We start from the raw sequence: 12,505 nt of genomic DNA, 5'->3' as shown, positions 1-12,505 counted from the left end.
ATTTACCTATCCACCTTCCAAGATATATCAATCTTCCCAATTTTTCCTGAACTCTTAAATCTTTCCGTAAATTTTCATCGAAATTTCGTCAAAAGCCCAGGAAATAAATATCGACACTCAAATGGATTCTTGCCCGATTTAAAGACTAATACGACATTCGAAACTATGTACGTTCCAAGTGTGAACGAAAAGCTAGTATATGCGTAGTCGGTGTGACGTATCTGGATGACCACGGCAACCTGCGCGTCTCGTCACGTCCCCAACGTTCGCCAGGAACGGCCGGGTAAACGTCAGGGGGACGCCAGAGGAGCGCCAGGGGCACGCCAGCGTCGAGACGGAGCGAGGTTATGCCTCGAAGCGGACTCGCGCGGCCGATCGAGTCAGTTTCGCACGAGCAACACGCGCGAGCAAGCGCTTTCCCTCGCATTTTAGTTGATCGCTGTAGCTCGCGCACGACGCATGGCAGACGCGCTGCCACGCAGATCATAGACAGAACCTGTGAAGACAATCCCACAGACACGATAGACACTCAGCATCCGAGGTCTGCCTAGCCCTGACTCAACTTTCGCGGTTCAAAACATCGAGTCTCTCGTTCTCTGGTTCATCGTCAGAGACATTCCATGTTTCCTAGCTACCTCTGACAGATCTCTCTGCGGATCTTTTGTGACTCGCGAATCCTTGGTCGAATCTGCACAATCAGAGATCGAATCAGGGAATTCGGAGCGTTAGTCAGGTCCGGGGTAAAAGGGATCTTGAGTCGGTGAGAACCGATCGTGGTGGTTGATCGAGGACGAGGAACAGTTTTGCGCATGTTTCGAGGTAGACCGATCTGCTCGGTGTACGAGGTCTGACGGGAAAGCGGAGCGAGACTGAAAAGTCGCGCGATTGGGAGAAAATCTCGGGAACATCTGTCCTGCGCGGTGCCAGAAAGAGGTAAGGGACTTTCCCAAATCATTCCTTCGAGTTGTACGTCTTTACGCGTTCCTTGGTGGCTGTTGTCATTCAGCTTCTCTCTCGTCAACGTTCTTCCGTTTGGAGCGAGGTTTGAGATTAGAAGGTAAAGTCGAGAGCGAAACGAAGAGACGAGGAACGAATTTAGGTATTGATATGTATTTTATCATACTGACTGTGCTTTCGTAATTTATGCGAGATATCGAAGCTTCGCGGTTTGATCGTTTAACATAGGTGAACGCAATGAAAATCAATAGAGTCGGGATAGTTTCGAAATTGACGCGCAAAAAATGGCGCGAGATTTAAATTTGATAGGTTAGAAATTTGGGATAATTATCGTGGACGAAAATGGCGGGAAATTTAGGTAAGTTTATAATTTGGGAATTCGTTGTAATTGTTATAGTTGTATCGTAGACAAAAATGGCGCGAAACGCGAGTCTACAATTTCGAAATTCGGTACAGTTATAAATACTATAAATTGTTAGATCACTGTGTTACTAATACATTTCTGCTACAATTCGCCATTATAGACGCGTTCGACCGATTCGTGAAACAAACTCTGAACTAACCATTGTTGAAATTTCATTTGCAATGAACAATAACGATTCGCGTATTATTTCGATGACCATTCGACTTGTTAAAGTTGAAGCAAGTGAAGAAGAAATAGAAGCTGGAATGAGATGGAGTAAAAATTCACAGTAGCTGCGAAACGGTTGATTATGTGTTGGCAGTCTATTAACGTTTCCTAAATAATGCGGATTAAAAAGATAACGGGATTACTTAACCGTGTTTCCTATCTTTCGAACTGCAGCGTTACATTTCGCGCACGCATGTGCGAGATTACGAGACGTGAGCAATATTTTAGAGATATATTCAAGAGTGGCCGTGTTTATAGCAGCAAAGTTGTTTTATCGCAAATGGCGCGGTATTGTGCTGTAGCGCCATTATAATCCTCCGATCGGTACTAAAGCTTAGCGGATTTTATTAACTATTGATATCGAACTTATAGGAAAGTTATTAAACTCGTGATACTAACGACAGTACCTTCGTAATAATTTTTAAGGAAAGAGAAATATAACTACGTTCAACATAAAATAATAATACCGATTTCTCTAACCTTCCGTTATTTTGATATCCAGAGGTTATTTTCCCGATGTTCCTGATCTTTCACACGCAATATATGGACTTTGCCATGAAAATATTTCCAGGTTCGGTTTCCCGAAAGAAAAATCCCTAGTGATTAATACGTGATTAATACGTAATAATTATTCGCGTTAGAACTGAATCATCCGTAGATACACTTCATAAAAATTCGCTTTGATAAGCAATAGGTTAAGGTTCTCCGGAGAACATTCGGCTAATCCGAATTACCGTTCCATTTCTCGCATCGAGTTCTATTTGCGAGTGAACAGTATCTGCAGAATTGTATACTCTGTCGATTTGGATGAATCCGAGCTTGGTGCAAGGTCTTTAGTCCAACATATTTTATCGTTTTATCGGAACTTCGAGAACAGACTCAATGAATCCCTGTAAATCGGTTAAAAGGGTGAAAAGTTGTAATAAAGATAAGGCCGCCTATCTATCCGATGCACGTGCAAGGTTTAACGTCCGTTCAGTATAGATATTAAGAAACGTGTAGCTAGGGATAATGTAAGACGATCTATCAGAAACGGAAGGAAAAAAGAGTTTGTCTCGAGTTCAAATTTTTATGACTTTCGAGGAATTTCTTTCGCTTTTGAGAGAAAGAAGTTGCGATTCGTCGAGATTTCCTTTATATTAAATTAATATTCAAGAATAGAAAATAATTGCTATTTTTTTTAAATTGTATCCATGTATATCATTTCTGTCAAAAGAATTAAATACAAAAATTCAAATAGTCACAATTTCTTTTTATTCGACAAAGTATAACATAAAAGTGGCTATAAATAACAAGAGGAAAAATTCACAAAATTCATGATTTTGAAACTCTACGAAATTATTTAAATATCGCGTAATAAAATTTAATCTCACACCAATTATTTTATTATTCGTTTTAATATTTCCAATATTTATACCTTTTGTTTCTTATTTAAGCTCGACGAAAGTTAAGTCTCGGATAATTCCTTAGATATAATATCTTTTTATCGTATTAATAAAATTTAATATTTCGAAAATTTATCTTTCCTGTTTCTCACACTTGGCTGAGCGTAACGTAAGTCTGTAAAGAGCGGAAATAAAAATTCCTTATGTTCGTGGATTCGATTAGAAGCGTTGATTAGCGTCCTTGGCGCTGGACCCAGCTCACAAAAGGCATTTCCATCGAATCAAGAATACACGAATTTTCACTCATTGTCTTGCTCATAACTGCTCGTAAGCTTCGAAATCTGTCGGAAAACTGTTGCATGAATCATTTCACACACGTGTCCGTTGGAAAGGCGTCTCGACGCCTACGCGTCCTCCACACACCCGTGTGTTCGCTCGGGAACCTTGATTCTTATTCACGTTACACGCGAATGAAAGAGGTTCTGCCAATTTTCCACGCGATACACCGCTTTAATATAACACCTTTCTTACGATACTCACTCGGAGATAAGCGAAATTATACAAAATCATTAAAGGTACCTTTTTTTTCCTCACGAGGTCACAGCTGCAGCGCTGTATAAACAAAACGCGCGAAAATTGAAAATATCTCTCGGATCTCGATTAATTCGTCGCTGATTAGTTAGCAGAAGGTTACCATAAATCCTTCGGAATGTAATTATTATTCCAAGATAAGAATCTTCTCGTCAAATAAAATATGCGAGGGTCGTAAGAATGTGAAGGATAGAAAGGGCCATTTTTCTTCGAGTTTCCTCGATTCTCTTCGGGTTTCGAATTCGAAATTTTATTCCACATTTTATACCATATTTTATCTCGTTATTATTATTAATAATATAATAATAATAATAATAACAGAAGAAGTAAATACGGAGATTAATTAATGGATAGATCGTTTAATCGATAAAGCGTATACATCAGGTGCCATTTTCTTGCGAATTCCTTGAATTTCTCGCGTTTGCGACTCAACTTAGCGGATTTCAGGGGAGGTTGTTTAGGTAATTCTTTTAGGCATTCCGGTGCCTTAACAGAACAACGGGCCAAAAAATATGCGCAGTTGATCTGACTGCAGCGACTGTAGCCAAATGTAACCGTGGACGAAGTTCAATGCCGCGTGGACTTTCTCGAAGCGGGGAACCAAGAAAGATCGCCCTCGATTTTCCTCGAGTATCAACCAACCTACGATCCGGACAGTTTCTTCGATCTTCTCTTCGAATCACTCCAAACGGAATATTTGATACAGTGTCTCGACTTTTCGTCGTCGTTCTTATCTTCGTTTAACCGTGATTTTTCCAGAAGCAGGACGATAAAATGAAAGCAGGCGATAAAAATAGGAAAGAAGTGTCATTTCTAGGTAAAGGGTGTGTTTTATTTGGTAGATAAAGGAATCGGTAAATGGATAATTCAAAGTGGATTTTTAATGGTTTTTATCAGCCAGTTATTTAAAATGGCCGTTTCTTAAGAATGGTATGGATGGATCTCTTTGCCGGGCAGATTGGAGTTATTAAGAAAATCGGTTTATATAGAAATGATACATTGACGGTATTCGACGAAAGTTGCTCTGTTCGTCGTGCAATAAATTGGAGCGCATTTAACACATTGTCGGCGCTTTAGTTTCTATCAATGTCTCTCATTTTCGACTTATATATGCTGATATTTATTGCGGTACACATGTGGTACTGAATGAGCGTGGTGTGTTTTGTGTAACAACTTGAATGGAAATAGTAATGAATTGGAGTAAGCTTTGAGAGTCACGTATTTTCAGTATAAGAAGTTGAGAAAGAGTTAATTATATTATTTAATAACAGAGGAAAATATTTGCGATATCCCTTAAGTATTAAATTCTTTGCCTTATACTTTTATTGCAAAGCGTGGAAACAAATATGGCGGAAATTAAATATTTTAGATGAGGTATAAGTGTCTGATTTATAAATATTTAATTATTTTCATTCAATTTAATTTATTATAAGTATTGTTAGTAGAATGTATGAATGAAAAAATTCGAATATTATCGTGATGAAGAAAATTGAAGTAGTTAATATCATCAATTTTATTGGATAGTTTTACCTGGTATCGCGATATATTAACTATGGCAAAACTAGTGTAACATTTACCGACAATTCGCTAAAACCAGAAGCCTTTATCGACCTCCCACGAAACTAGTTAACATTTTGCGGTTCACTGCATTTCGACTATTTGCATCAGTCGATCTAAATTATACAGCTCGAGACCATTATTTAACGTTGAATGATGTTTAGGAATTATTTCGCGTACTTTAAACAAGTTTCAGCAATCTCATATAGAATCGTAAGACTATCGTTAATAAATAAAAATAATAATACGTAAATATGGATAAATAATTGTGTTATCGAAGATAAATAATTTACGTTGAACGATCGAATTGAATTACATCATAATCAAAGCAGTAGCAATATTCTCACGTGAACAAAGCTGTAATCTAAAGGTTAAAGATTTTGATATTAACGTTTCCTTTTCCTCGATAAATATTCACACGTGTACACGAGTCACATCCGGTGTATACTAGTACTACCGAGTTTACAGGCATATGCCGATTAAATACAAAGCTGCGATACACAATTAGACTTCTTTTGTCAGGAATAATTTCTTCGAATATTTGTTTTGTCTAACATACGTTCCTCCAACGATAATTTCATCAGCTTGGGTGCAACTCCTGAAGAATATTACCATGAATTCGGAATTTATCTGACACTTGTCACTGATACACGTTATCGTTCTCGTATTCTCTCTTTTTAATTACAAAATTAAATTAAAAATTTCGCCAGACGAAATACGAAAAACTGGAAATAATAAGAGATATTCTGGACTTTCTTCGATTAGGTAAGAAGTTATGAAGAATCTACTTCTGTCGATTGTTTACATATTTGATTTCAGTAATTTTATCAATCTCTTTGCATCGTTTCTTAGTATAGTAGTATTCCTTACCAATAATCGTTAACATTGCGTTGTCTCGCAATTTGCGACTATCATGTTCAGTGTTATAATTACAGTTTTCTAATCCTCTAATTGGAGTCACTCCCAGCAGGTTTGATAGAATAACTCCCCGCGTTATTAATAACGTATGCGCATGATAATAGGAGATACCGTAATGCAACAGCTGGAAAATCCGAGTAAATTTTCCTCATACTAATTCTAGGGAAATATATCATGGGTGTATCAAGCATTTGATTACCGGAGAAACACTAAAACGAAGGTAACAGGAAAATCAGAGAAAAATAATGTCTATCTGAAACGTCATAAAGAAGATTTTTATATAGAACAATCTCTTGACAACATATTGCATTGGAAGAAGAACGTGACAGATTTTTTGCATGAGAGTACTTTTCGCAAGAAATGATTATGGTATCTCGAGTAGACAAAGTTCTTAGCTTAAGAGGTTCATTAACGTTTTTACCTTCTTTTTATGGCTTTCAGAGATATGTTTGCAGCGGATTAGTCGCGTGTCACGATGTGCTTCTATTTTGTAATGCATTTTTCATGCGTGATAAGTAAGATAAAAGGACCGTGACATATTTTCGTTACCGTATTCTTCGCGACGCGAGGTCTGGTTCAACGTATGGAATAAGTAATTAATACGAAATCGGGAAAATAGAGAAATTATAAAAATTTAAATTGAATAATATTGGAAATTATAACAAGAGAACAGTCCAGTGAATCCTGTGATATAATAAAATTTGGGAAATTAAAATTAATTTAGATTGGAGATTGAAACGAGAGAATTTTGTGTTACAATAAAATTCTGAATATTGAAATCAATTAGAGTTGTAAATTAACGGAGTGTGTTTTAGTTACGGCAAAATTGATAGAAATTTTAATTAAGCCGTGAGAAGCGACGAGAAAATTGCAAAATGCAATTTACTTTTGACATTAATGCGAAACATTGACGTATCGTGTTTCCTTGTTTATTAGTAAAATTATCGCGAGTTCGTAAGATGTCCCTTCTCATTGTTTGGGAAAAGAATGAAAATCGACAAGTAACATGATCTCATTTGCATGTAATCTTGTCCGTTAACCGCAATTGCATCACGGTTGACGCATTCTGCAAACGCATCGACACATCAAAATATTTTGTATTTTGTAGCATGATAGATCTCAGGAATCGCGTGTTTTTCACAATGAGAAAAATCAATCAACAACTATGGTAATGCTACAGAAGGTTGGCTAACGTCGGTTTGTCTTGTAAACAGCGGTTCAAGGCGAATCTCCAAGCTTCATATAAATAATCCAGCGATGCATTAATAAAGCGAATAATTTTCACAAATGGGTATAAATTAGTAATAAAACATTCTTAGTTATTTTCACAAATATTTTTTCCGCGAAATTCTTACTTAATTAGACAAAATTTTCAGAATTACGCGCAAATGAAAGTTTCTAGTTTCCTCCACTCTTACATTCTTTCAGAACTAAAATAATCAACTGTACTAGAAATGAACTAGAAAATAGTTGAAGTGGAGAAATACTTATTTGTTGTTGCATTCGTTTACGTTACAATAAAATTGCAATAAAATTAACGGAACAAATATATCAGTTGAAAATACACTTGAAACGCAAATATTTTATAAATATTTTAGAAATATGTTAACGAAAGCATGGATTATCTGAATAATGGCGACGCGCCATCGAGTTCTCGGCGCAGCCATAAACGCGAATTCCGTCTCGTCTCTCTCGTTAATCTTCGACAATCTTTTCTGCCGGCGAGGATTAACCTTATCTTTTCTGAAAACAAAAAAACTAAGAAAAGAAAAAGAAAAGGGAACGAAGCAAAGTGAAAGATAATAAATCGTCGGGTGAACTGGCGCATCGACGGCGTTGCATAGCGACTGGTTAAATCGTAATTAGCATCCTGTGTACAGTGTATAACAGTAATCAAGCGTGTAATAAGCGGAGCTGCTGCGCGAGTCGCAGAGGAATTCGAGATTTTCTTTCCTCGCTTCTCGTCCGCTTTGGCCGTTTTCCTTTTGCTTTTCCTCTTGTTTTCCATCTTGCTTTTCCTTTCCCTCTGTCACGAGACGACGGGTCAATAACACCTTGTCCTTCTGACTGGCGTCTCGCATTGTCTCGACCGCGATTCGCGGCGCCACCGTTGAAATCACCAACGTCGCGAGCTCGTTACGTGATCGCGCGTACGATCCTTGCTTTTGCATCTTTGGTAATCGAGCAACGTTCGATTATGCGTTCGCGATCCACGGGCAACCGATCAGGCGGGAATGCGTGCATTGTGTAACGCTTAGACCGTCCTAGATGCCGAGGTTGATGTTCCTTGCCGATGCAACCGATCGCAGGTGTCTGTTATCGCGATCCACTCCGCTTCTGAGGCTATCCACTTTGCTATTTCTTTTCTGTTTTTTTTTTTTTTTTCTTTGGAGTTTGGAATGCATGTAGTTCGGTGTGTGGTGAGAGTAACGTGGAAACGCGGATTGTGAATTATCTAACGAACGTTTTCGTTAAGAGGGTCAGCTTGATGGCTGACTTGTGATTAAGCATACCTTACTTTGATTTAATGCGCAATAAATTAAGATGTATGTAACTAAAGAATTGGATATTTTGCAAAGTGAAGAGCAGCCATGTATCCGCAAGCCTCGTGCAGCCAATCTCTGGTCTAGCTTAGAGTAGTGTGTTATTTATATGTATATGGTTAATAATTATATAGGATAGTTAGTAGTGAATTTTTAATTCAAATGAAGAATTTTCATTGTTTCAATAATGAAATTACATATTGTATGAATATTAATGTCATTATAATTAGAGAGTTCTTGGAAAACTCCGAAGAAAGCATAAAATTATCATTTCAATTTGCATGTTTCAGCAATCAATGATTTTCATTATCTCCGTCAATTAGTTACTCAAAGTTTAATTTGTTAGCCATCTCTCAGCAATTTTTCTTCTCCGTACAGACACGAATATTTCGTATAATTTTATGTAAAATTAAGTTTCTTTAATCCTTTAATTAATATTTTATACGAGATTGCACCGATGTTTATACTTGCTGTCAAAAAGAAGTAGCGATATAATTTAAAGGAAAGGAATAATTAATTAACGTTTCTTCCTTTAGTCGAAATTGAGTAATTGCATCATCATATGCACTAAAGATGACGACAACTTTGAGATTATTTACTGTCAGTTTTCTTACTTCGTTTCCTTTATTTACTTTGTGTAAGTAGAAACACTAGCGTCGTTGATTATCTCCCTCCGATATCGAGATCCGATAAGATGCCTGCTTGTTTGAAAACATATTATTGCGAGACAATACTGATCCGTTAATCCGTGAGAATTGCTACACTTTTTTTAAATTTCCAACTCGAATCTTCAGGTTTAGAATAATTCCTATTTCTGCAAGATTGATCGACAATCGAATTCTAACAGATAAAAATTTGCGAAACACAATAAACGACTTTATCTGGTTTATGATCGATTAATCTCTGTGGTATTTAAAGGATATTTTATAAATGAAATATCGATTATAGTTAAATAATAAATCGACACAAGTTATCGATACTTAGTCCATTAAAGTGGAAACAGAATGTTTGAAAGTTACCTAAGAATTGAAACATTTGGAAATTCCTACACGTGGAAATATCTATGGGCATTTAGAACCGATTAGACATAGTTAAGCAAATACGCATTTTCAAATATCCATCGTTCGTATGTTACAGATAACACACATTAACGAAAATAAAACGTGAACGTATCTCAAAGAATCGAAATAGCTGCACAACCAGGCAGTGATATGAAGAATACGCAAACCAACAGTTATGGTATGTCGATCTATTTTGTACTTACTATTAATTCAATCCCACATCGTAAAGAAAAAACTTCGAAATCGTTTAAAAATCCACTTCTCGTACAAATTGAAACGGTATTCCAAACAATTGCAGACATAACCGATCCGAGACATCAATATCCACCTCACATAATTGCAGTACAAATTAACACACCTAAAAATCCTAATAAACAAAAAAAAAAAACAAACTTAACGCTCATGTTTAACTTCGCAATCCTTAAACGCACTAATAAACCCGGTATTTGGCAAATATAATAAATGTAAATCAAACATTGACAATGCGTTTACGAGTTTCCAATGATCAAAAAATAGAAATGTACTAATTTATTTATATATTTATTCATTAACGAGCTGAGCACAGCCTTGTGTACATAAAATATAAGAAAACAAAAGGAAATACACACACACACACACACACACACATACATACATACAAATACATAAAATATAAGAAAACAGCAAAAAGGAGTGAAAAATTCGCAGACTAGAAAACACAATGACGTTCATCGTATACATTCATTGCATCGTAAGATAAAATGAATACCATTAATGAAAGTTGGTCCGACAGACAGAAAGTAAAAAAAATAGTCGGAAAGATATATTGGTAGATACAAAGGTTGAGGTTAAAGTCTGAAAGAAAGAAAAATTAGAAAAAGGAAGATAATTGAACAGAAGAAATATCGCGTTAAAAGTATCGGTCGGTCATTCCACGTTTTGCGTTCCAATCAATCTCGCAAGACGAATTCGTCGAAAGATTAAACGCAAAGATCGTGAGAAAGAAAGGAAAATAAATAAATAAAAGAAATTGAAACGAAGAAATGATGACGTTAAAAGTGACAGTCGGTTATTCGACATTTTTAATTCCAATCAGTCTCGCGAAACAAATTCATTGGCTGGAAGTAGGCTGCCTTTGCAATTCTATTAGGCCAGGCTTCAGGGACTGCTCTTGTCCTCGGGGCACAAAATTTATCGGCGTGTAAGACAATGACTTCATTATCGAGGCGAGCGTTGTACACTTTTCGCATAAGAATCATTGCACGATACATAGAAGCGAATCGACGATAACGCTTGAAGGAAGCCTCTGATCTAGAAACGCGGCAGATATCCGGCGACCTCTCCAGTCGCCCAAGAAGGTAGATAAAAGCCCGCAGCTCCGTGAAGGCTGGTCTCCACCGTCTCGAGGTTACAGTACATTTTACGGTTCACACGGACTGTCGATCGGTTTTTCTCTTCGAAACTGGTTTCCTTCGTCACTTGCTATACTTAAACGTAATAAAGGTTAAAACGGTATGAACGCATTATCGTGGAATCCTGCAGTCGTTTTACCGAGAAATCATTTCGGGTTGCTCGAGCCGTGTCGCGCCGAAGCACATTACTCGACGGTGAACGTCAGAAAAGGCGAATTAAAAAGTCCCGATGTCGACGTGTTATTATTAGCCATGTCCAGGGTGTCGCGTATCGAATGGTTTGGCCAAGAAAAATGGCAATTTCGCGTACAGAAATAGATACTATTTCCCGCGTCGGTTTATTTACGAGGGACTACTGATGGCGACCGCTTGGCCACGGGTACGTTCGTATTTCACCTCGAAGTTTATGCTAGGGAAGAGTTTGCAACGTAGAATTAGAATTTCTTCCTTGGATTTATCGTTAAAGTCTTCACGCGTTATCGCCTCGTCGATTTTGTCTTCGCGAGAAATTTGTACCTTCGTAAATGTCTATACGTTGTCAATGTTTCTCACGGAGAAACGTAAATTTCTTCGTATTCGACAAGGTTGCCATAACGTTTTCGAGGCTTGGGCTATCTAATATCAACGCTATCTGTGCATTTCTTTCGAAACTAGTGATACGTTAAGATAATTCGTGAGAGGAGGCACCAGGAAGCAAAGAAGTGTCAAGAAACGTCTCCACCTCTCTAACGCATATATCCGCCATCTTGACTACCCACGTGGCGTCTCTGACTCTCAGATATCTGATTATTTCACCTTTTCCTCGTATTTTCACGTGCATGTTCTTTAAGAGTAAACATACTACTATTACGAATCGTGTATAAATCATGGAAATTGGTATTAATGACTCTGTTGTTTATTCTTTGGAATTGCTATTAGCAGACTCCATTTTCCGCATGAGCTTCTTACCGCGATGAATCCATTTTCGCGTAACGGTAAGTCTACATTCTGTGCGATAAGCGATTTCAGGAAGTGACAGGGAAAACTGGAATTTCTATCGATCTTGCTTCATCGTTCGTGTCATCGACGCATGTCAAACGTAATTTTCATGAAAACATTGTGGCACACGAGACGAGGAATATGACGTCACGCGATCGTGTTTTCATTTGACAGAGGAAAATTCGCGTCACGTGTGGACGTGTCATTGAAAGAATTGCGGAGAATCGCAAAGAATCGGGAATAATCGCGAGAAGTGCAGTGTTGGGAAAAAAGGGACGAGAATTTTCTAGATAGTGTCATACGTTTTTTATTTTTATTTCCATTTTTGCGTAACTTTTTACGTAAGCTACCAAACTCGTAACGAAATGGAATATCTTCTGAACGAGATTATCATGAGAATTGCTTGCAAGTTCTCAGTATCGTTTTACGCTTTTTGTACGTTTGACATCCACAAAGCATCTGGATTGTACTTCATCTTGACACGTTGAAAATG

At 37.3% G+C, this 12,505-nt stretch overlaps 1 protein-coding gene across 1 annotated transcript in view; it reads left to right on the top strand.

The window, feature by feature from the left end:
- The first annotated feature begins 336 nt into the window (after positions 1-336).
- The window catches only part of LOC108552800 (organic cation transporter protein), a 29,826-nt gene continuing 17,657 nt past the window's right edge, over positions 337-12,505 (top strand). Inside the window, exons 1-2 of the mRNA XM_017907477.1 lie at positions 337-933; positions 9,720-9,821. Coding sequence (XP_017762966.1) covers positions 9,794-9,821 — 28 coding nt within the window. The 5' untranslated portion in view covers positions 337-933; positions 9,720-9,793. The remainder of the gene's footprint in view (positions 934-9,719; positions 9,822-12,505) is intronic.

Source organism: Eufriesea mexicana, unplaced genomic scaffold, assembly GCF_001483705.2.
Source record: "Eufriesea mexicana isolate 0111107269 unplaced genomic scaffold, ASM148370v2 scaffold10, whole genome shotgun sequence".
Taxonomy (NCBI): Eukaryota; Metazoa; Arthropoda; class Insecta; order Hymenoptera; family Apidae; genus Eufriesea; species Eufriesea mexicana.
Note: the sequence above shows the minus strand (reverse complement) of the source record. Positions and strands in the feature narration are given on the sequence as shown.